Source organism: Sturnira hondurensis, unplaced genomic scaffold, assembly GCF_014824575.4.
Source record: "Sturnira hondurensis isolate 20B ecotype Veracruz unplaced genomic scaffold, ASM1482457v3 Scaffold0020374, whole genome shotgun sequence".
Taxonomy (NCBI): domain Eukaryota; kingdom Metazoa; phylum Chordata; class Mammalia; order Chiroptera; family Phyllostomidae; genus Sturnira; species Sturnira hondurensis.
The window spans coordinates 635,431-660,633 of record NW_028093005.1 but is presented as its reverse complement, the minus strand read 5'-3'; the positions used below and the strand labels follow the sequence as shown (position 1 = coordinate 660,633).

At 46.3% G+C, this 25,203-nt stretch overlaps 2 protein-coding genes and 1 pseudogene across 7 annotated transcripts in view; 1 reads left to right on the top strand and 2 right to left on the bottom strand.

Moving 5' to 3' along the window:
- Positions 1-1,744: 1,744 nt before the first annotated feature.
- CYB5D2 (cytochrome b5 domain containing 2) lies at positions 1,745-13,547 on the bottom strand. Of its 3 annotated transcripts, none has more exons than XM_037029583.1 (4): positions 13,371-13,547; positions 8,562-8,702; positions 4,615-4,801; positions 1,745-2,414 (listed from the first exon to the last, which is right to left on the bottom strand). In XM_037029583.1, exons 2-4 carry the CDS (start codon positions 8,614-8,616, stop codon positions 2,198-2,200), a joined length of 459 nt encoding a protein of 152 aa, XP_036885478.1. In that variant the 5' UTR covers positions 8,617-8,702; positions 13,371-13,547; the 3' UTR covers positions 1,745-2,197. The 3 variants fall into 3 exon arrangements, with proteins under 3 accessions (XP_036885478.1, XP_036885477.1, XP_036885476.1); XM_037029582.1 differs by having other exon boundaries at positions 13,397-13,546; XM_037029581.1 differs by lacking the exon at positions 13,371-13,547 and adding an exon at positions 12,964-13,353.
- A 57-nt stretch (positions 13,548-13,604) lies between these two features.
- ZZEF1 (zinc finger ZZ-type and EF-hand domain containing 1) overlaps positions 13,605-25,203 on the top strand; it is a 113,008-nt gene continuing 101,409 nt past the window's right edge. For 3 of the 4 annotated variants that reach the window (XM_037029578.1, XM_037029579.1, XM_037029577.1), the window contains exon 1: positions 13,606-14,115. In XM_037029578.1, the coding sequence (XP_036885473.1) occupies positions 13,762-14,115 (354 nt within the window). In that variant the 5' untranslated portion in view covers positions 13,606-13,761. Of the gene's footprint in view, positions 14,116-25,203 lie in introns of all 4 variants that reach the window. The other variant, XM_037029580.1, reaches the window with a different exon arrangement.
- On the bottom strand, positions 15,588-15,708 carry LOC118975607 (uncharacterized; annotated as a pseudogene).

Below are 25,203 nucleotides of genomic sequence, written 5' to 3'. Positions count from 1 at the left end.
TCTCTCTAAGAATAAACACAATCTTAACAATAAATCCAACTGGTAGGCCCGTGGTTAATGAAAGCTCCCAAGTGGTGCTGACTGAGCTGAGCTTTAAGGATAAGAGGTAGACCAATTGAGCAGAGGAAGAGCTACCACTTCAGGCAGAAGAGAGCGGAATGAAGGCACAACGCAGGGAGGTGCAGGCTGCAGCTACCAGTAGGCAAGGGGCAGGGGGATCAAAGCTGAGAGGAGACAAACCACAGAAGAGCCTCCTGTGCCACACTGCTGAAGAGTCAGCCCTTGATCCTGGTAGATACAGTGAGCCACAGAAGAGGTTTAAATGGGGAACTGCCCTGGGCATCATGAAGGATGGCTCACAGCAGTATGGAGGGCGGGCTGGAGGCAGGGAGTAGTTATGCTCCTGCAGTAATCCCCTGAGAGAGGACAGCCTAAATCAGAGGAGGACTGGGGATGGGAGGGAGCGAACTAAGGGGGTGGAGTGGCCGAAAAGTGCAGACAGCTGGGAGGAGGGGGACAGGAGAGGAAGGGTTCTTACCTCCTGCAGCTGGGTGTGGATGGTGCTGGTGGGACCATCACTGGGGAACTCACAGAATCACGAGAGAGAAGGCGGAGACAATGCCAGGATTGTGGCACTTGGGTGCCTCCAGAAACGCTCAGGGAAGGCGTCTGGACTAGAGACAGGGTAGCTGAAGTGGGAATGAGACGACTAGAGTGGGGGGCGGGGTTCATGGAGGCGGCGGCTTTCAGGGCAACACGCCCCTTGGGATCTGCCAATACAGAATGTGTGCTGTGAGCAGGGAAGGGCAGGGCCAGGTGAGTGGGGCTGAGCAGCAAGGCTACCAAGTACCTGCTACTTTTTCAAAAAGCTCCTCTGTGACAGGAATAGATAGTGCTACAGCAGAACTTGGTGTCACTGAAGGAGGGTTTTATTTATGATGTGTGTGGGTGAGGGTGAGCCAGGAGGCAGGAAGAGGCCACAGGTCCAGGAAAGGCAGATGAGGACGGTCTGGGGGGCTTGCAAAAGGAGTCTAGGGCAGAGTCCTGTATCCGGAACGGCTGTGGCCACAAGGGCAGTGACGGCCCTGGAGGGGAGGAGGCCTCTATTTTCTGGTCAGGGAATCTGGAAAGCTGTTTACTAAGATTAATGATTTGGGAGAGAAAGAAAGGAAGAACACAGACTGTGTAAATAAGAGCTGAGGGAACTGGGAAAGAAGTTGAGGTGAGGGCTCAGATGAGGTGAGACCAGGAGTTTGTAAAACACAAGGCTTCATTTCTTTATCTGTCAAGTAGGAATACCCTCACCCCCTCTACCTAACCAGTTAAGAAGCCAGGAGGTAATGGATAGGAAATCTGTCAAGGGTAGACTACAGATGACCTTGGACACCACCCACAGAGAAGCTGCAAGCCCAGCCACCTCATGTTGAGGCTGTTGGCGTTGGCATTGGCAGCCTTGCCCAAACTTTGCTGTTGCACTAACCAGTTAGTCACCTTGTAAGAGCTCTAAAATACCTTTGCCAAATATGCTGAGCTTTCCCTTTGAAAACACACCACACCTAATGTTAAGTGTTTAAAAGGGGCATCTGGATTTGCTGCATCCACACGAGCAAAAACTTTTCCAACCCCAAGAAACACCCTTTTCTCTTTCATTGTCACCTTCCACTGTGGTGCCCAGCTCACACCAACCCAGTGCAGCTTTTGGTTATAGATTCAGTGTGCCTTACAGAACAGTCTCACATATAAGAAAGGTTGGTGCTGTTCTTTATTATAGTTATTATTATTATTTAGCCTTTTCTGGATGTATTGTCCCATTTCTGAGTTGTAAGAAATGACGCAGTCCCTCTTCGCTAGTGCCACTCACCAGGCCAGCAGCTCATCTGGGCAGCCTGTGAGTCCGTGGGAAGTTAGTTCCTGGAGCTCAGAACGCTTTGCTTGTCTGTCCAGTTAGTTCAGAGTTGGTCATGTCAGAGCCCATTCATATCTGAGGGCTCGGAAGGAGGATGCCAAACAGATCTAGGGGAAGAGTGGCAAAACCAGGCTGACCAGTACTAGGCGGGCTGCCAAGCTCTCACCTTGGTCACCAGAAAGGTGAGCCCATGGTGAGGGTCACGGGTCACATGTGCAGAGGCTGGCCCCTCTGGGCCCACTTGTTTGATGTCAGGGGCCATCCTAGGGCCCAGAATGCAAGGGCACCAACTTAGAGTGGGAAGGAGCACGCCATGGACAGGGGTGGGCAGCCTGTATATTCCTCCAAGTTGGGGTGATCCAAGTCCCCACGATTTCTGTGTGCAGGGTTGTCCAGTACCTGGTCACTAGGAGGGCCAGTTGTTCTCACACACACACAGTGGGGCTCCTTGGCACCTGGTTTATAGAGCTTCCTGGGCACGCCAGTCCAGTCTCTGCTCACACCTCCACTGAAGACAAAAGGAAAGGAGAGGCACTTCTCAGAAGCATGAACTCGTGAGTCTGTCTCGGAAGGGGAGAGGAGGAAGCAGAGAGCCAAGCCCAGTGAGTAGAGGTGATTCCACTTGCTATCTTGATATCTTCCAGAGGTGGCAGTCTGCTGTGTTCATCCCCTGAACCTTGGTGCTTTCCTGACTTCCTCCTGCCTCCCCTGCCTCCCCTGCCCTGTGGTAGGGCCAGCGCTCCCTGCATGGGTGGTAACACCCAGGAAAGGCTTTCCCCCACTGCCTGTGAGCTTCTCAACAGCAGTGTCGAGCTCAATTCTTTCCTCCCTTCCCCACTACATCCTAGAGCTGGGCCGTGTCCTGGTCGCAGGGCCTTTGGCACTTGGGTAGGGGTGGACAATTGAGGCCTGATGGTCAGCTTTCTCTGAGAGGCCCTTTCCTGCCCCTTGCACAGGCACAGTTCTTGATGTGCCCTGGTCCAACACAGCCTGAGAAACCTCCTGTCCTGGGCAGAGGGACCTGACTCATCTTAGGATACTTTTTCAGTCTCCCACGGACTCACAAGCCTTGCAAAAGGAAAAAGATATTCTTGGAATTGATACCCCATATGGGTTCCAGTGCCTGGGCCCAGAGTCACCTGCTGTTGGAGAAACTCTGCCACCCAGTTAGAAGCCCATCCACCTGGAGCTGACCCAAGAGCAAGGCCGTTAGGGAAGGGCACTGACATACTTCCCTCCTTCCTTCCAACCATCCATCCCACCGATGGTGAACATTCCTCCACACCCAGTCCCTGCCTTCAGGGCTTGCTTTTCCCAGTCTGGAGAGACAGGTGCAGAAAACCACAAAGTGCGCTGAGGCACAGGGATAGCACCAGACTCCTTGGAGCTGGCTAATCTGGAAGAGCTTTGGGGGAAGGCCAAGCCTAAGCAATTCAGTTGTGAAAGCAAGAAGGGGTTACACAGAGACAGATGGGGGCTCTGGGGCCAGAGAGAGGGGTACGCTCTCCAAGCCAGCAAAGTCAAGCAAACACACACAAGGCTCTGGGTCCCTCCCACAGAGGACCAGTGCTCTTGAAAATGGCTCTTGAAAGCCATTCAGGCTTGCAGCCCAGCAAGGCCCACCTTTATCTCCTCTCCCTGACGTGGGCAGGCCAGGTTCTCACAGCGCCCTGCTTTCTGGAGACGTGATGACATGGGGAAGCTGTCTCAACAAAACTGGTGGCCAGGAGAGCAGGGGCTCTCCTTCCTGTTGCTCTCACCCCTGCTCCCCTGAGTGAAGGCAGAGGAAGTGTGTGATGGATATGGTGGCTGGTGGCTTGACATCAGCCCAAGGAGAGCGAAGGGCATGGTCTCTCCCAGCAGACGAGGGTGGGTCTACACAACTTAGCACTCAGAGGCATGGCCTTTCTCTGTTAAGCAACAGCAGGTCTCCTGCCCCTCCTTAGGGAGAGCTAGGCTCTTTCTTTGAGGCCCTTGAAGCTGAGGAGTTTGTCAGTTTCTGCCTTCCTTTTTCTTCTATCAGAGCTAAAGGAGATTTGAGAGATTTGAGCTGTATTTGAAGGCAGGCTGGCCTGATGATTAAAGCACACATTTTTTTCTCTCCAGCTTCCCCAAACCAACCTGGAATGATCCTTGTAGCATCTATTCTAACCTGGCTCACCTCAACTTCTTCTTACAGGAAAGGGCTTCTCCATCTAACCTGTGCTTTCTGGAATTACTCAGAATTTGCAGCGTCTTTAAGAGGGCATCTCGGCATCATTGCAAGTGGCCATGCCCACCTCCTCACCATCTCCTATAGGCAGGAATAATCTATGCTGACACGTAGGAAGCCCAGGCCCTCGGCTGGATGAACAGGCCAAAGCAAGTAAAAAAAACAGTACTTGTGCCTTTGCATTCCCAGGCCAGGGCTTCTTCAGCAGGGTCTTTGGGCAATTTAAAAAAAAAAAAATTGGAAAAAAAGAAAGACACCCAGATCTCAACCCTACTATTCTCATCCAGTTGCTTGGAGTGAGGAGCCACTATCAGTGCCATTTTTTAATTGCCCAGACAATTCTAATACGTAGCCAAAGGAGAGAATCACTGTCCCAAAGCACATGTATTTTGACAAAATTCCCCTGAGTTAACAATCAGCTTCTGGCTTCACTGAATAACACGATGACCTAGAAGTTGGGTGGGAGACAGAAAGCAGCAGCAGGAAGCCAGCTTACCTGTTTGGGGAACACCAGAACCGGCTGCCCCTTGCTGAGTTCCACTCCGAGTTGCATGGTGGAAACTTGTGCTTCTCTTTTAGTGCCCATTTGTTTGCCTCCAAGCCCTTGCTGATCATGGCTTCCATCTGGGTCAGTTCTGGGGTAGGTAGCCCGTCCTCTCCATAGAACCTTCCTGTCACCTTTCCTGTGGTGACGGGAAAGCTGAATGTCAGTTAACATTGGGAGGGAGCGACATTGAGGAGAGGCTTAGCTTCTCAAGCAGGTGCTGTAATACTCAAGCTCCCAGGGTTTCTGATTTCAGGGCTCCACAGTGGCCCGCTGTGTGCTTACATCTTAGGAACTCACACTGGAGGGACTTGTGGCCCCCTCTGTCCTGGCATCTCTCAACATCTGACAAGACTCCACACAGAAGCATCCCTTTTGTAGCTGTAGAAGCTTCTGGTGAGGAAACTATAAACTGAGTCACTTCCAGACATCAGTCCCTGAGAGTGGAACCATGTACGATTCATTTCTCAGGGCTCCACTGTGCCTGAGGCACTCAGTGCCTCAGTGAATGACTGACAGATAAACGGCTTACTGTCTAACATTTCTGTGGCTAAATTCTTCCCAATACTGAAATGCTCTGTCTCAGCCAACTATAAATAAATCACTTACTGAGAGCATTTATTCAGTCTCAGGTGCTACACTAGCATTTCACTGATATTTTGTTAACCCTCATTACCACCTATGAGACAGCAGCCATTGTTCCTCCATTCACAGAAGGGGAGGGTCCACGGAACTAGTGAGTGGGTCTGCCCCCAGGCGCATGTTCTTGCCCCCCCGCCCTCCTGTTCTCTTGTTCAGTCTCTCAGTGGACATAGTGACTGCAAACTGGATTGAGATAAAATCCCTGCTGGAATTTGTAAAAGTGGAAGCTATGGCAATGGCCAGCAAGTGGTCAGAGCCAAAACCCAAAAGGGCTCAGTTCTCCTTATGTGCAGGAACTTTTGTCTCTAAGACCGGAGTGTAAGTGGCCTTCACAGGCAGCAGCTGTCGCAGCGCAAGAGAAGCAGCAGAAAGCACTTCCAGGAGCTTTGCCCAGGTAGGAGGAGGCAGCAGCGTATACCTGCCCCAGCCACATCTGTCCAACCTCTTCAGTCCCTGAGAACCGGCTTAGATTCCAGCAGCCCGCACACTCAATGCACCACGATTCAGTTCATCTTCTCAAGTTCAGCTCCCTCTGCAGACTTTGCCAACTGTATTTATGTTACTTCCGGATTAGGAGCCTTGGATCTCTCTGCTGCCGCCTCCTTCACATCCAGTGTAGGCTTCCATTTGTTTGTGTCTAATCCATTTGCAAGTTTTGTCAGTCCGACCTTTAAAAAACACCCACTCTGTCTAGTCTTTCCACGTTCTACTGCTACTGCCCTACTCCGATATGGATTACAACAGTGGCTCCCAACTGGTGTCTCTTCAGCTCATCCCTTCCCAGTTCTTTCTCCCACAAAGCAGCTAGGTAATGACTTGAAAACATGAATATCATGTCCCCTCCGTGCTCCCCACCTCGGGTACTACTGTCCCCTCAGCTGAAAAACTCTTCTCCAGATCTCAGGGCAGCTGGCTCCTTTTCTAGGTCTCAGCTCAACTGTCACCTCCTCCGAGAGACCTACCGCCCTGGCCAACTTCTCTGAAGGTGCCACCCACCATGCAACATGCATCTCATCAGGCTTATTTTATTCACAGTCCTATCTGGACTTGTCTGATCTGTTACTTTTTTTATCTCTCCCTACCCCGAGGCCCTAGCAACCTAAACAGCTTAGTGCCAAGCATTCACTGCAAGTGCTTATGAGAATAAATGAAGGGCTCAGGGCCTAGTCCCAGGCCTGCAGTCTCGTTGGCCTGGCATAAGAATTTCTCCTACACAGGGCCCCTGTCTGCATGATGACAAGGCTGTTTTGGTGACTTTAGACATGAGACCTGAAGAGACAGCAGCAGTGGTAGAGGCAAGACAGAGCTGTAGCAGCTGTGTCATGAGAAGGGTGGTCACCGCTGGCTGGGTCTCCAAACCAATGCTATACCCAGAAAACAACAGAAGACATCTTCCCATTTTCCCTTGAGGTCTGGCCATGTGGCTGCCAAGATGGTTTTCTGGTGGTCTTCACATCAGCATGCACCCAGACAACACAGCGTCATCCTCTGACCCGTCCTGAGGCTTTCTGGTGCGAGCCTGACACAAGCCCTGCCCTCAGGCGAATGGCCCAACAGGGGCAGGAACTACACTCAGCTCCTCCCTGGTCCCCATCAGGACCAGAACTATAGCTTATCCATAGTAGATGCTCAGGTGTATCCCAACTCTAACTAACTAAAATCCTTAGTTGGAAGCCTTTCAAACTATACAACCCCCTCCACCTTCCCTCACCCCCACATTACACTATTGTAACACTTTGCCCACTCAGAGGACTCCATTCTTACTCCTTTGTGTTGGGGTTCTTTTCCTTATTAACCCCATAATGTTTCAGCCTTGGTTTGCCAACCTCATGAAAAAAAGGGAGAACCAAGCCTTCTGAAAGACAGATAGGTAGAGGCCGGTTCCTTCAGCGGCAGACATGATTGTGGTCTCAGAATGAACTGGGGCAGACTGGGTGGAAACCAAGCAGGGGTGCTACCGGTTGGGCTGACAAAGGCCAATGACGGTGGGTGGGGATGAAAACAACTTGAGATGTCATGAAAACAGCCATGGCCTTTGGATATGGAGGGAGCAGAGGCAATAGTAAAAATGGTAAGATTCTCAGAAAAGGTGACCCAAGTAGTAATGACAGAAACAGTCACTCAGAGATGTCAGGGGCCGAGAAAGAACTCTTCCAGTGCAGACCTGTCCCAAAGGGGAAAGTCAGCAGTGCCCAAGCGGGTCTCCGGTGAGTGGTCAGGCCTGTAGTGGACCCCAGCTACCCAGTTTCCAGGACTGACACTTCCTTAGGACACTGGTAAATGTCTTTCCTTTTAAAAGGTTAGTTCCCGTCCTGGCTGGTGTAGCTCAATAGATTGAGTGTGGGCCTACAAACCAGACGATCCCGGTTCGATTCCCAGTCAGGGCACATGCCTGGGTTGCAGTCCAGTTCCCGACAGGGGACACACCAGAGGCAACCATACATTGATATTTCTCTCCTTCTCTCCTTCCCTTTCCCTCTAAAGAAAAATAAATAAAATCTTTAAAAAAATTTTTTTAAAAAGATTAGTTCCCCCATGTCTCACCAGTAAGTAGCAAGTACAGCACCCAATACCAGCGGTCCCCAACCTTTTTGGCACCAGGGACCGGTTTCGTGGACAATTTTTCCACGGGCCGGGGTGGAAGGAATGGTCTGGGGATGATTCAAGCTCACCCCCTGCTGTGTGCCCTGGTTCCTAACAGAGCCAGACCAGAACCAATCCACAGCCTGGAGGTTGGGGACCCCTGCCCTACACAACTGGCATTGACAACCGCTGATTGGCAAACCTTCCAATTGGGACACAATTCACTCAGGATGGACACAAGGTAATGTTTGTCTTCTTAGAGGACAAAATAAAAAGGATATTTGTCAAAACTGCTCACAAACTTAGGCTTCAAACCTTCCTGTGTGCTGAAGCCAGATGCCCAGAATACAGGAGACAGGGAAGATGCGCCCCAGCAGCTCATGGTTCAGGGTAATGTCAGCAGCTGCTGGCTGTGGGGCAAGAGAGGCCAATGCTCCCTGGCCACTGGAGAGGGCAGGCAACCCTCTCCCAAAGTTAAGAGGGAGGGAGATGGGTGCCCAAGTCATTTCCCTCTGGGACTCACTACGACACTAACAACTGGAGTTTAAGGTGAAAAGTCCATGGCTACTTTTCAGATTTTAATCTGGAGTTCAAAATCCCAAAGAATTTTAGTTCCTTAAAAACTTGCAAGAAATCTAAATGAAATCTTTGGAAATCACTTGTGGAATACCTACCAACAAATTCATAATTCTTCTCATAGAATGACAGCCAGTTCTGAAGGGTCAGCATCTCAGAAAATGACAAGTCAGATACATCGTCCACAAGGCCTGCTTCAGAGTAGTCCCCCGTCACAAACGCCCTGGATGCGTCTCGGCCTGCAGGAGAAGGATTTCCAGTGGGTCGGCGCGTAAATCTCTGACGCTGTTCCAACTCAAGAATCTATTTTCTGAGAAACAGCTGAAAACCCCACTCTCCACCCCAAGCAAATATAGTCCCCTTCCTCTGTCATGGATGCTGGTAGACCCTGGACACACATTTTGGCATTTATCACATCCTTTCGTTTACTTTCAGCAACATTTAATACAGCTGTCCATGTCGGCTGGCTTCTATGACACTGTACTCCTTAGGTTTTCCTCCTCCCTCTCTAGCTCATCCTTCTACTAGCCTCAGAGTCCAATTACTGTCCACCTCCTCTACTCCATCCACACCCTCCACTTGACAATGTCATCCACTCCTGTGGCTTCACATAGCACCTCTACACCAAAGACTCCCAATGCGTATCCTGACCAAGGCTTCTCTTGAGCCCCAGACCTGTATATCCAGTTGTCTACTCAGCATCATCTACGTGTCTCTCAGACTTCACTAGTTCAAAACGTCCACACCGAACTAATGGCCACCCCCAGCCCCCAAAACACGCATCTAGTCTGGTATTCCCTGTCTCAGTGAATATTCACCAGTGGCTCAATTCAGAAAGGCACTTCCTCACATCCCCTTCATTCCCCACATCCCATCAGTCCCCAGGTCCCAAAATTTCTTCCCAAATAGTTCCTGTATCAGTCTGCCTTTCTCCATCTACCACTAAGCAAGCCCAGGTGGTCACCATTTGCCATCTGAACTGCTACAGTGAACCCCTGGCAGTTCTTTCTACATTCGGTCTTTCCCCACTCACCCATTTTCCATACAGCACTTAGACTGATTATTTTAACCACAAATGGACCGTGTCATTCTCTTGCTTAATAATTCTCAGTGGCTTCCTTTTGCCCTATGACAATGTCAAAGTTCTGTAACATGCCACTCAGGACCCTGCACCAGCTGCCACCTACCTGCCTTGCTGCCGTGCTCCCTGGCCACTGGTAACAGCAATATGTTTTCCTTATAGCACTCATCACAAAAATAGTTCATTAATTGTTTACATGATGCCTACTTAATGTGTGTCTTTTCCACTAGTCTACAAGTTTTGTAAGGGAAACACCAAACTTCTTTAGTATTGATTGCTCAGTGTCTGGTAGTGCCTGCTCTTTATTAAATTCTCAATAACCGATGACTGAATAAAATCCAACTGATCTTCAAAAAGAGGGTCAAAACAATTCAAATAGGGAAGGAACAGCCCTGGCTGGTGTAGCTCAGTAGATTGAGCACTGGCCTGCGAACCACACGATCACGGTTCGATTCCCAGTCAGAGCACATGCCTGGGTTGCAGGCCAGTTCTCAGCAGGGGACTCCTGAGAGGCAACCATACATTGATATTTCTCTCCTTTCCTCCCCCTCTAAAGATAAATAAATAAAATAAAATAAAATGACAAAAAACAAAAAGGGAAAGAATAATCTTTTCAACAAATGGTGCTTGGACAACTGAATAGCCACATACAGAAAAATGAAATTAGATCCTTCCTCATACTGTATACAAAATGAACTCAAAATACATCAACAACCTGAATGCATGAACTAAAATTATAAAGTTTTTAGAAGAAAAACAAGTGTAAAACTTTGTGACCTTGGATTAGGCAATAGTTTCTTAGGATACCAAAGATACAAGAAACCAAAGAAAAAATTAATTGAATTTGATCAAATTTTAAAATTTTGTGCTTTAAAGGACACTATTAAGAAAGTGAAAGACAATCTATAGAATAGGAAAAAATATTTGCAAATCATATATTGGTATCCACAATTATATAAAGAATTCTCAAAACTCAACAACAACAAAAAAACCCAATTAAAAAATGGACAAAGAATTTGAATAGACATTTATCCAAGGGGGACATAAAAATGATCAAGAAGCACGTGAAAAGATCTCAACATCATTAGTTATTAGGGAAATTCAAATAATCAAAACCATGATGAGTTACCATTTCTTTTTATTTTTTGAAAGCTATACCGTCAATGGAGGATTCTAGCATTTTTCTAAAAGAATTTATTTATTTACTTAGAGGGGAAAGGAGGGAGAAAGAGAGGGAGAGAAACATCAATGTGTGGTTGCCTCTCACATACACCCTAATGGGGATCTGGCCTGCAACCCAGGCATGTGCCCTGACTGGGAATCAAACATTCGACCCTTTGGTTCGCAGATCAGCACTCAATCCACTGAGCCACACCAGTCAGGGTGAGATACCATTTCAAATTCACTAAAATGACTATAATAAAAAAGACAAAAAAAGGCAGCCAATAACAAGTCTGGTGAGGATATGGAGAAACAAACTCTAAACATCGATGGTGAGAATGCACAATAGTGCAGCCACTTTAAAAAACAATTTGGAAGTTTCTCAAAAAGTTGAACATAGTTACCTGGCAATTCTATGTAAATACCTAGGTAAATACCCAAGAAAATAGAAAACATGCCCACACAAAAACTTGCATGTTTATAGCAGCATTATTCATAATAGTCAAAAGTGGAGACAAGACAAATTCCAACAAATGATGAACAAAAGTGGCATACTGTACATGGAATATTACTGGAGCAGCCAATGGAGTGGAGTACTGACACAGGGTGATACACAATGGACAAACCATGAGAACATTATGTCCAGTGAAATAAGCCAGTCACCAAAGGCCTCATGTATGACTCCATGTATGTGAAATGCCCAGGACAATCTTTAAAGACATATAGTAGACAGCATATGTCAGGCGCTGGGGGACAGAGGGGTTGGGTGACTACTAGTGGATATGGGGTTTCTTTTAGGGGATGGTGAGAATGTTCTGGAACTAGATAGTGGTGATGTTTGCACAACTTTCTGACTATATTAGAAACTAGTGAATTATACATGTTAAAGGGGTAGGTTTTATATGAATTATACCTTAACATAAATATTGACTGAACAAATGAGTAAATAAAGGCCTTTGAGTAAATAAAACAAATAAACAAATGAGTAAAGACTCAATAAATCTGCTTCTCTACTAGACTGTGTGGACAGTGGGGAGAGTGCTATCATCTTTGGTTTCTCAGTACCTGGTATGAGACAGGCTATGTCGTAGTGGTCAGTAATAGGTGTTAAATGAATAGTGGTCACGAAGGAACTCAGTAGATAGTAGAGCACACTACGAAAGAAACATCACCCCAGCAATGCAGGGTTTTATGCTCACACTGTGCATACGGCCATGACAGCTGCATCAAGATGGGGCAGGGTAGTGCACCAATAAGCGCCCTCTCCTGGCAGGTAAAATGAAACCCTTGATTCCAGTCTCAGCTCCACTTCTGATTCACTGCGTAGCCCTTGGTTAAGTCCCTTCCCTGGCAAATTGAGGAGCTTGGCAACACCAACCGAACTTAATTCCTGTCTGCACTGCTATTTCCAAAGTTTTCTCTAAAGACAGTGTAGTGATGTGTATTTGAGTACCAGAGGCAGCTTCCCAATTTCCCTGATAATGAATGACAAGTGGAAACTGCCTATTTATTATCAGCCTAGTTACTGGCCTTAACTTGCTCTGCATTTTTTTCTTTTCATCCGGGAGATGGTCATTCCTCTGGGCTAGTAAAGCATCTCTAAAGGTAATAAGCTGGTGGTCTTAGCCCAAGTCCTGTTAGTAATTAGTTGTGAGGGCTTTGGGCAAATTACATCCTTTAATCCCCTCAGCTGTAAACTAGGGTCAATAGAATAAACTTCATCTGACAAGTGTTCTTTGAAGTCTAACATAATGAAGGACTGTAAAAGTGACCACATTCCTCTGTGCTCTAACCTCATAATCTTTTTTAAGAAAGGCAGGCAAGTGCATCTGTACTGGAAGCAAGAACTACACAAACCAAATGTACTATTTTTAGAGGAAATTTGGGTGGGGAGAAACTTGGATCCGAACACAATGAGCTGGCTGTCATTCATCTCTGTGCCCTGAGAGCCACGCAGTGTGGCACAAAGCAGGTATCCCTCCCGGGGCTTCTGCCGGTGGGTAATGGGTAACTGACAAGAGGCAGGAGACGTTTCTCCATGGTAAATCAGAAAGAACGATAGGAAACGACAAGGACAATAGAAGCCGGTTAACAGCTGGCTACGAGTCAGAGACTAGGATCATGCAGCTGCGCCCGGCCCCCACGCTGCTCTGATGAATAAGAGGGAAAAAAAGCAGATGAATAAATGAATAAACGCCGTGCGGGCCGCTACGCGCCCGCGTGGGACCAAGAAAGGGCGTGAACCGCCTCGCTAATACCTGCGAAGCCGCTATAGTGAGCCCCAGGCTCGTAATGCCTCCGGCCAGAGGACACATCGTAGACGCGGCCCAGCAATGCCAAGTAGAGGCCTGGGTCCCCAGGGCCGCCACGGTAGCGGGCCAACTCGTCGGGTACGAAAAGACGAAAGCCAGCGCGGGGCCTCCACCAGCCCATCAGCCGCGCTGCCATCACTGCGGCCGCCGCTGCGGCCAGACCGAGTAGAAACCCGCGCCCGCTGAGCCGCAGCATTTAGACTAGGGACACTCTCCAAGCTCCCGTCGTTGCCGCCTCTCCGCCCACAACTAAGATGGCGGAGGCGCTGGCAGCGAAGTCACCGACGCTGCGCTCTCCCTTGTTCGCCTGACACTGAAATGACTAAAAGGAAAAAAGTCTGGGTAAAGCTCACTCCTGGGCTCCGACTCTTTCTCGTACTTTTTCAGCACAGCTAATGAACGTGGAAGGATACCCAGGAACTGAGCAGCGAAAGGCCTTCTTGGTTGGCAGGTTGTCCGCCCAGAACAAAGATGGTAGCAGAAGACACGCGGGATGACGCACAGGACAAGACAGCTGCGCCTTCGGTAACTCGTAACCCTTCGCTGAGGCTGTCTCACGACAGCGGATGGCGTCCGCTTGACGGCGCCTTAGCGACAGCAATCCTCGCTTGACGGCGAGGAAGTCGGAAGCCGCCGCCGCCGTACTCTCCCCGTCCCCGCCCGCCGGGTACTGTCTGAGGTTGACAGGTCTAGGCGGGGAGGCGGCGGCGGCGGCAGAGCCGAGGCGCCCGAGACGGAGACCCCATGGGGAACGCTCCGAGTCACAGCAGTGAAGACGAAGCGGCAGCCGCGGGAGGCGAGAGCTGGGGCCCGCACCAGGACTGGGCCGCGGACTCCCGCTTGACCCCGGGCCCGGGCCCTGCCGCCCCGGCGCTGCCGCCGGCCCCGGCGCTGCTGGAGCCGGCCCGGCTGCGAGAGGCGGCGGCTGCGCTGCGGCCCTCGCCGCCCTGCGAGTCTCTGGTATCCAGGCACCACGGCGCGCTGTTACGCTGGCTGGAAGAGCGGCTGGGCCGCGGCGAGGAGTCCGTCACCCTGGAACAGTTCCGGGAACTGCTGGAGGCTCGCGGCGCCGGCTGCTCCGGCGAGCAGTTCGAGGAGGTTAGGGCTGCCTGGCGACTGCGGGATGGGGATTGGGCGGTCGCCCCCAAGGGCGCGAAGAAGTGGTGGGGTGGTGGCTTTGGAGTGGGCAAACAGGATCCCGCAGGGTCCGAGAATGGAAGCCGGGACTTATGTGGGTGCTTCCGTCCTGTTCATGACTGGAGACGGCTACACACTTCTTTAACTTTTATTAGAAATGTGGAAAGCCTAGCTAGATTCGGCCGTTCTTGCTTTGAAGAACTGAACAAGACCAGATGTCTTTGCATTTTGTTGTAGTACAGAAATTTGTGCAGTTGTCAGACGCTTGGGTCAACTGCTCTCTGGAGCTTTCTTATCAGGCTCCAGAACAGCTGAAGGAGAAGGAGGTGTAGTGACGAAGGGAGTGGCAGTGAAAACCATTCTGTTTTATTGGCTGGTGGCGCTTTACGGAGCGCCTTCTGAATCCGGTGTGGGCACCTAAGAAACGTGGGAGGAAAGTAACATCTACTGGGAAAACACATTCTAAAAGCCGTTCTCCTCAAGCAGAAACTAGCATTTCCGAATACACATTTGTGTTTAGATCTTTGAAGAGCCGTATTTTATACTAATTTAAACCTCCACAGAACCTAAAACTTAGGAGCAAATACCAGGTTTCCTGTGAATACTTGCAATTACACAGTTTGGGGCATAATTACCAACATCATCTCTTAAATCATTAACAGTATGTCGATATGGCGACAGAATATTGTCCTTGGAAGGGATCTAAGGAATTATCTGTACTGAAAACTTCATTTTAGAGTTAAGAAGACAGCTGATCCAAGGTCATCCAGTAAATCATTGGCAAAACCGAGATTGTCACTCAGATTTCTTGATTTTTGTTTATCTTATCTCCACTTCCTCCTTATGACCCTATTTATTTAACTCCACAGTGTTATCATGCTTAATTTTTTAAAATGAGTAAGCCATGTAGACTCCTCAGCTCAATGAAAGGTGAATACAGAAAGCAGTAAACTTTTTTATGGCATTACAATAAACTACTTGTAATGCCATAAAAAAGTGGTGTACACGCTAAAACCAGAGGCTAGTAAAATATTTTAAGAATGTTTTCCTGTGCATATCCATAATTCAGGTAATGTGGTTTGTATGTATCTTACGTTTTCCTTTAAAAAAGACCTGTAAGGCATCTCAACTATTGAAAATGTTGGTCATATTAAGTGAAGGGCCTCCATTTTTTAAATTTTTCTATTACACTTTACACTCAATATTATTTTGTATTAGTTTCAGGTGTACAGCATAGTGATTAGGCAGACATATACTTTACAAAGTGTTCTCCCTGACATTTCACCTGGCACCATACATAGTTATTACTCTGTTATTGACTGTATTCCCTGTGTTGTACTTTGGATACCCATGACTCTTCTACAACTGCCAATTTGTACTTCTTAATCCCTTCATCTTTTTTTAAGATTTTATTTATTTACTTTTTTTTTTTCAGATGTAGTCCCCTATTCAATCTGGGCTGCCACAAAGACAGGCAGAAAGCGCAGGGATTTTTTTCTTTTACATCCTATTTACTTTTAAAGAGAGGGGAAGGGAGAGAGAAAGGGAAAGAAACACCAACATTCGAGAGATACATCAATCAGTTGCTTCTTGCATGACCCCAGCTGGGGACCTGGCCTACAACCCAGGCACATGCCCTGACTGGGAATTGAACTGGTGACCTTTCAGATTGCAGGCTGGAGCTCAATCTACTGAGCCACACCAGCCAGATGTGTACTTTTATTTTTCAACTTTTCAACCAGTCCCCCAAATCCCCTCCCTACTGACAACCATCAGCTTGTTCTATGAGTCCGTTACAGTTTTGTTTGTTCATTTATTTTTTTGCTTTAGATTCCATTTATAAGTGAAATCATGTGGTGTTTCTCTTCCTCTGTCTGACTTATTTCACTTAGCACAATACTCTCCAGGTCCATCCATGCTGTTGCAAATAGTAAGATTTCATTCGTTTTTATGGCCAAGTAATATTCCATTGTATATATGGACCACAGCTTTTTTTATCCGTAGTCTCTTCATAGGCACTTTGTTTGCTTCCATGTCTTGGCTATTGTAAATAATGCTGCAGTGAACATAGGGATGCATGTATTCTTTTGAGTTTTAGTGTTTTGGGTTTCTTCAGGTATATTCCCAGAAGTGCAATTGCTGAGTCATAAGGCAGTTCTATTTTTAATTTTTTGAGGAACCTCTATACTGTTTTCTGTAGTGGCTGCACCAGTCTGCGTTCCCACCAACAGTGCATGGGGGTTTCATTTTCTTCACATCCTTGCCAATACTAGTTATTTGATGATTTAGTGACAGTAGCCATTTGGACAGGTGTGCGCTGATATCTCATTGTGGTTTTATTTTGCATTTCTCTGATAGTGACGTTCAGCATCTATTCATATGTCTATTGACCATCTGTATGCCCTCTTTGGAGAAGTGTCTGTTCGGGTTCTCTGCCCGTTTTTTAATTAGGTTGTTATTTTTTTTTTGGTGTTGAGTTGTATGAGCTCTATAAATTTTGAACATTAACCCATTATTGGATGTATCATTGCTGAATATTTTCTCCCATTCAGTAGGTTGTCTTTCTATTTTTCTTGCTTGTTTCCTTTGCTCTACAAAAACTTTTTAGTGTGATGTGGTCCTGTTTGTTTATTTTTTCTTTTTTTCCCTTGTCCAAGAAGATACATTAGAAAAATTATTGCTAAGAGAAATGTCGGAGATTTTATTCCCTGTTTTCTTTCTAGATTTCATGCCTTACACTTAAGCTTTTAATCCATTTTGAGTTTATTCTTGTACATGGTGTGAGAAGGTTATCTAGTTTCATTTTTTGCATGCATCTGCCCAATTTTCCCAACACTGTTTATTGATTAGACTGTCTTTACCCCATTGTAAGTTCTTGCCTCCTTTTTCAAATGTTAATTGACCACGTAGGCATGGGCTTATTTCTGGGTGATTCTGTTCCATTGATCTGTGTGTCTGTTTTATGCCAGTGTCATGCTGTTTTGATTACTGTAGCCTTGTATAGTTTGACATCAGGTAGTGAGACACCTGTAACTTTGTTCTTCTTTTTCAACTTTGCTGTTCCATGTTTTTGTTTGTTTGTTTGTTTTTTAAAGATTTTATTTATCTTTAGAGGTGAAGGAAAGGAGAGAGGGAGAGAAATATCAATGTATGGTTGCTTCTCATGTGTCCCCTACTGGCAACTGGCCTGCAACCCAGGCATGTGCCCTGACTGGGAATCGAACCATGATTCTCTGGTTCGCAGGCCTGTGCTCAATCTGCTGAGCTACACCAGCCAGGGTGTGTTCCATGTTTTTTTTAAATTCCAAGAATACCCATAATATTTCCATTCTAGCCATAGGTATATAATGAGAAAATGAAAATGTGTGAGAAAACTGTAATCTGATGAAGGAGTTGACGCTTTTCAGAACTGTCCAAAAGAGAATGTAGAGAAACAGTGTTTTACATTGTGTGACTGACAGGAATAGAGCTTCAGGTGAAGTTTACAGGAGCCCTGTAATGTAAGGCCAAGAAGTTCTCAAGGTGTGGTCCAGAAATCATGCAAGGGCAATGACGTTATTCATTTGTTCATTGAGCAAATATTTATTGGCATATACTGAGTGCCAAACACTTGGATGACAGTGCACAAAGCAGATACTTGCTCTTAAAGAGTATATAGTATTAAAAGAGACTTATGTTTATCCACTAGTTGGTGAGTATTTTCCTTACACTTTCCCTTAAGTGTAAGGGGAAAAAAAGCAAGATTATTTTAACCTTATCTAGGAAGTCAAGGAAGACTTACCTAAGAGAGTAATACTTCAGCTCCGATTTGAAGGATGAAAGCTGACAAGGACAGAAGGTGTTAGCAGTGTTTCAGGCAGAGGGAATTGCAAGCATGAGTTCGAAGTCCAGAGAATGGAGAACTGGAAGAATGGTATGATATATTAGGGTCAGACAAAACTCCAAGGGACAGAAAATCCAGTGCAACAGGTTTAAACAATAAAGAAGCTTCTTATGTAAAAGCCTAGGTAGCAGTCCCGGGTTGGTATGGCAGTTTTCACAGACATCACGGACCTGGCTCTATCCATCCACAACAGTGGTGTCATCCTCCACGGGCACTTTCTACCTAGTGGTCAAAAAGACTCCTTAAACTGTTACTTCCCACATTCCAACAAACGGGAAAAGGAAGAGGGATGGAAAAGGCCATGTATGCCTCTTCTCTTAAGGGCACAGCTCATATCCCATTGGCCCAAATCCAGCCACATAGCTGCAAGGGAGGCCGGAAAAGATCTTTATTCCATGCCCACATTTTCAGCTAAAAACCAGGATTTAAATACTGAGGAAGCAAACAGATATTGGGTTATAATTAGCAATCTTTTCCTCATGTGGCTTCATCACAGAGTACTACTGGAGGAGAACAGGTTAGAGAAGTAGACCAAGACCAGATTGTAGGAGTTTATTAAGTAAGAGTTTGGGAACAGTAGAGATTTAAATAAAGCACTGTGATGGTTGTGGTTGCCTTGTGGGAGAACCAGGTGGAGAGAAAGGCCAGAGTAGTTAGCAGATCAATTAGGAGAGTATTATGACAGATTTGGGGGTGGGGAGAGTTGGGGCTTGAGTTTTACTAAAATTTGGTGACTGTCACTGGTTATCACTGGTTATTTGAAGAGAGTGGTCCTAATTCAAAGTAAAGGCTTAGCAAAGGTTTAAAAACCTAGTGATTGGGCCCTGGCTGTTGTAGCTCAGGGGGCTGAGCGTGGGCCTGTGAACCAGAGGATCGAAGTTCGATTCCCAGTCAGGGCACATGCCCGGGTTGCCGGCCAGTTCCCAATGGGGGACACATGAGAGGCAACCGTACATTGATAGTTCTCTCCCTCTCTCCTTCCCTTCCCCTCTAAAGATAAATAAATAAAATCTTTTAAAAAAAAAACCTAGTGATTGGGATCATCTCACTGTGGTTGTCCTGTCTACAGGAAGGGATAATTCTATTAGTAATATAAAAAATAAAGAATAAAGACTAGCCATGCACTTAATTCTGTCCTATAAAAATAAATCTGCCCATGCCCTAGCGAGTGTGGCTTAGTAGGTTGAAGCATCATCCTATAAACTGAAAGGTCTCAGGTTCAATTCCCAGTTAGCACACATGCCTAGGTTGTGGGTTTGGTCCCCGGTCAGGGCATGTACAAGAAGACAACCAATTGAAGTTTCTCTGTCACATTGATATTTCTCTCCAACCCTCTCTCCCTCTACTAAAATCAGTAAGCATATCTTCTGGTGAGAATAAAAAATAATAATATAAGTCTGTCCCTTCACTTGATTGAGTGTACATTTCTCTTAGTTAATTCCACATATAAGCTTCTCTTCATTCATTAAAAAAATTTTTATTTATCCATTTCTAGACAGGGGGAAGGGAGGGAGAGAGGGAGAAAAACATCAATGTGTGGTTGCCTCTCAAGAGTCCCCACTGGGGACCTGGCCTGCAACACAGGCATGTGCCCTGACTGGGAATCGAACCAGTGACCCTTCAGTTCACAGTCTGGTGCTTAATCCATTGAGCCACACCAGCCAGGGCCCTTCATTTTATGAAAGCTAGCACCATAGAGCAGGTTATAATTGGTGTACATTCACTGTACATTTTTATTATTATAATGCTAAACATTTCTAAGTTTTACATGTTAGTTCTTCAAGCTCCTAATTTGTGTTGCTTTCTGTGTCCACCCAGCTGTCTCGCTTTCACACTTCTGTGACCATAACTGCTTGAGATGATGTCCTAAAGAAGTTCTTGGAGTTGTTCATGGACCAAAGTCTGAAATACTAATATTTTGTAGTTCAACATGCCTTTTCTTATGGTGGGTGTGGTCCACGGAGTACGACTCTGGTTTGCTCACAGGGAGCAGTATTTAATTGACTCATATGTAGGAGAGAAATAGAATTAAATTAAATTCTTACTTGACATCAGAGATAAGAGATTAGATATTTGTGTTTTTAATATGATATGCTTCCAGAAAATCATGTAGACTCTAGGACAGAAAAAGTGCTTGAACACAAGCTGATAGCAGATAGTTTGAAGGTAGGAATTTACTATGAATAGGTTTTACTGTTTTAATTTGCTAAATTAGCTTTGGTGACTACTTTGTAAAATTCACTGGGTTGTAAATCCGGAGGGAAGGGCTATTTATGTTTATTTATTCATTGTCTTAGCACAGTCCTGGCTCATAGCCAACACTTAGTAAGTGTGTATCCCAACAGTGCCTGCAGTTTGATTTAACAGTCTGAATGTGGTACAGTCCTCATTCTCCATCATTGTATTTTAGTTTCAATCTGTAACCTTTTAATAATAAGATATCTCTTGATTTTGGAGGAAACAGTTAAATATCATTTTAGCAGAAACTTTAAAAGGCTCTTAGTCACTATTGGGTTTAGAGGAAATTTGGAGAAAAATACCATGTGACATTATCATGTTGGAAGCATTAATCAGCTGATTTGAAATGGCTCTGAGTTCAAGAACCATGCAGATAGAATTTTACAGCTATAATTGTCTGCCCCTTGAAGACACAGTGTGAGAGACGTGTGTATTGCACCATTAAGATGAAACAGGCTACCAGCATTGCTTACCCTCAGCTCAGAGCCCACAGGCTGGCCTGCTTCCCTGTCCAACCTCATCTGCCTCTGTCCCCCTGCACAGGCCCTCTGCCTTAGCCAGCAGGATACCTTCCTTGTCCTATGTGTGGACCTTGCTTTTTTCAGTTCTCTAAGAGTCTCCGTCTTGGTACTGTCACCTGGCCAGGGCCAAGCCTTTCTTGTGGCATGATTCAGATAGCTTCTGTGTGGTGGTGTTTCCAGCCACCCCCTTGAGGTTTTGTTTCCAGTTCTGGATGGGCCCCTTGGCACTTAGAGCACACTGTGGGGACTTGTTCTGTAACTGAGCTGTGAGGCCCCATAACCACCAAGCAGCCCATACGCCAGCACACTGGCAGTTTTCAGTACATGGTGGCCGTTAATAGTGATGAGGCAGTTTAGAAGAGAAGGATCCCAGGTGAACTGGAGGTTATTTTGGTCCTGAGTGCTTCGCTATCAAGGCGGGGGGAGGCGTGAGGAATGATGGTACTGGCTTCTTTTGGAGAAACTCGTTATCCAGGAGAGGTATGGAGGAATGGTCATCTCTCTTTTGCCTTTTCCTGATTTCCAAAATGCCACTTCATCATGTCCTGTCTTGCTTTTAGAGTGTCAAATATTACTCTAATATGTAGGTCTTTTCATTCTTTCCACTCTTATTTTCAATGCTCTTCAGGCAGCCAACTCCATTCACTGTTTTCCATACATGTGGGAGTCTTGTCCTGTGCTCTTTCTCTTCCCTTCAGCCCTTTGCTCTGTCCTAAGCCCTTACAACTTGCAAGGACCACAGAGAAGCATTTAATCGTAGCATGTTGTTTGGGCCCCACAAACCAAGGCTTGAGAGGCTGGAGGAATTTGCCAGGCAAAGGAAGAAAGGAACATTCCATTTGAAAGATAACGGCATGTGCAAATATATTGAGGTGAGCGAGAACATGGCAGATTGGGGGAATAATATTCCTTTGCCACCTCGTCTAGAGTCTGAGTTGTCTTGGACCTTAGTAACCATTGCATGTAACCTGTCTCCCTCCCTTCCTCCAAAAGGGATTCCCTCCTGTAACATCTTGGACACATGTGTAGTTAGCCTGTTAATGTATCAGCAAGTTTGCTGTTTTATAAGTCTACCTATTCTATGGTTCTTCTTTAGACCAAGGTTGAGAATTGGGTCCTGGAGTCAGCCTGACTGTGCCTGCCATGTGACCTTGATTGACTTACATAACCACTCTGTATTCCAGTTGCCTCACCTATTAAATGAGCATAGTATCTACCTTATGTAGTTGGTGTTAAGGTTGTAAATTAGTTCATGTGAAGCACCCAGAACAGTGCCTTAGTGCTCAATAAATGCTGCGGTTGGTAGTGTTATTTTCCCCCACTTTTGTTTTACATGAATTGTTTACTCCATCTTCTGTGTGAGAGCCCTCTCACTACTTTTTTTTTTTTTTTTGCATAAGATTTTATTTATCTTTAGAGGAGAAGGGAAGGAGAGAGGGAGAGAAACATCATTGTATGGTTGCCTTTTGTGCATCCCCTGCTGGGAACTGGCCTGCAGGGAACCTGCCTGCAACCTGTGCCCTGACTGGGAATCGAACCGAGATCCTCTGGTTCTCAGGCCTGTGCTCAATCCACTGAGCCAGGGCCTCACTACTTCTCTTATACATGGAATGTGAGGCTGTTTTACAGATGAGTGAACTGAGGTTGTAAATGGGTAGTGATCCTCTTGGTCAATAAGTGGCAGAACTGGGACTAGACCCAGATCTTTGGACTTCTGGCAGAGCGTGTTTCTCCAAAGTTGAACCAGTATGCAGCCTTATGTATAAGCCCGGTGCCTTGCATTCCACTGGTCTGAGCGCACAGTCCCGGTCTGTGACGATGTTGACACATCTCATCTGTGTGCCACAGTCTTGACCCCAGTCGTGGTTAGGAAGGTGCAAAAGGGGTGTCCCGAGTCCTGTCTCCTGCTGCCCTCAGACCGAGGCAGACGGATGGGAGTCTGCAGTGAGCCAGCCCGCTGTTCTCTCTTCTCTGCAAGGCGGGTCAGTGATGGCTCCCTATCTCGGCTGTAATAAGGATGCATTGCAGTTTACTAGGCATAGTCTTCTTTGTAAAACCTTCCGACCCTCACACAAGCTTGAAGAAAGGTTGGGTGGAAGAGGGGTTGACACTTAGAGAGGCTGAGATGAGAGTCTTGTGCTGGGTCTCAGAGTAAGCAGGGAGTGTGACCAGATTTCTTCTTAGTATGTTTATATTATTTCTTTATGAGTTTTCAGTTTCAGGCTTCCTCCGTTTCATTGCCTCTGTAGAATATAAGACTTCAGTTGTCTTTCACCTTCTTGTCCTTGTCCCTGGGCCTGCGCATCCTGTTCCCCCAGAACACTGGTTTCAGTTTTTTTAGATCACTCTTGATAGTTATGTTCTTATGTAAGCTTTGCTCATAGCAGAGCTGTATAGTTTTCCATGATTACTTTTCCTTTATTATCCATCTATTTATTCTCTCTGGAGTTGACCATTGAATCAGTACTTTGCTTTTGCCTAATTTTTTTTGTCTTTTATCATTAATTTAATTCCAGATTTTCTGCCAGTTGTCTAAAATCTCTTTTTACATGAACATGCAATATTTTCAGTTACATGGGTATTCGATTGGTTTATCTTCTCAAAGTTGGTTTCCCAGAGCCTTCTGATCTGCTTCATTCTAAATTTTGTTTTCTCTAGGTCTGCTGTGCCGGTATCACCGTAGAAGCTCCATTATCTGGGAGTTTATTTTTCTCTTGGTCGGAGCCAACTCTTCGCCGTTCTCTGCAGAGTCCTTCATTCTAATGGCCATACCCTCTAGTAGCTTTCTGAGTAAGGGAGTGTCGAGTAGTTCACATTCTTTCAGAACCGTGCATGTAAAGGAGCGTTTTGCTCTCCTCTTTCACAGTAATGGTATTGGGCTGAGTATGACTTCTGGGTTAGGAGAGCCCCCAGACTGTTGGAAGCACTGATCCCATTGCCTTATGGCTGCCAGTGGAGCTGCTGAGTCAGCCCCATTCAGATTCTTAGCTTCTTGCATGGAAACTGTCTTCCCTCTGAGAGTAGGAACTTTTCTTTCCTCTCAGTGTTATGAAATTTCATTACGATGTGCTTTTATCCACAGTGTAGGGTACTCAGCCTCTTCGGTCTTCGAACTCATGCCCCTCAGCATAGGGAAGTTCTCTTGAATCATGCTGATTGTGATTTTCTCCCTTCCATTGTCTGTGTTCCCTTCCTCTGAAACTCATTATTTGGATGTTGGACCTCCTGGGAGGGTCTCCTGATTTATCTTCTTTTAAACTTTCCGTTTTTCATTTTTTTGTCTTTTTGCTCTACTTTTAGGACACTTCAGTCAACTTAATCTTCCAGCCTCATAAGAGTTATCTTCCAAAATCTATTGATATTTTCACTTTGCCTTAATATTTTTAATTTTTCAAGAGCTTATAAAAATTTTCTGAGTAGCCTGTTTTAATAGTAGTGTTCTGTTCTTTCATGGTTGCAATGTCTTTTTTTTTTTATTAGTGGTGGTAGTGGCTACGCAACTCTGAATATACTAAAACAGGGTCCCCAACCTTGGACTGTGGACCAATACCTGTGCGTGCCCGTTGTTAGGAACTAGCTGCAAGGGAGGCTCACCTGAGCTCTCCCTACTGTCCCCAGCACCCCCCCAGTAGTAATTTTAAAGTACAGAAACCTGGCAGACAACTATCTTAACGAAGTCATTAAAAGTAACTTCAATAGTAATGGAACAGATCAACTCCTGATACGGTGGGTGTGCTGAGAAGATCACTGTGTCAGCTCTGTGGCGCTCCTGCTAGGAATGCATAACCTGAATGTAACTGTGAGGAAGCCAGACACTACCCCAGCTGAGAAATGTGCCACAGAACAGCTGGCCTGTAACTCTTCAGGTGTGTCAAGATTATGAGAGACAGTGTGGAAAATCTGCTTGACAACTGAAAAAAAGAAAAGGGGACTAAAAAGGTGGATGCTCTACACGTCTGGTTCATGACCAGTGAAAGTCACTGTGAGATGAATTGGCTTGGCCCCTTCGCGGCAAGCTCCCCAGTGCCGGTATCTATAGGGGTGTTCTCACGGGCTTCTTGGGTGTGCCAGGGAAGACTTGCCCAGCTCTCACCCGGAGGGCATGAGCCTGGCCACCAGCATTCTGGGAGCCCCAGGGCAAGGCTGAGTCTCAGATTTTTAGCACGTGAACATCAGTCCCCCATTTGCAGGGTAGCAGGCAGTTTCACTGTGCCTGGTATTTCCTGGATGAGATGGTAAAGTTGTACTTACGTGCAGAGACGCCCTGTATGACTCTAGAGAGACACTCCCCCTGCCCCACCCCCCACCTTCTGCCAAGATAGGGAAGAAGATTTGGGAATCTGGGAATCTGTTATTTTTTCTCTTTAGTGGAAAAATCTTAAACACAGGAAAATAGAAATAAGAGTG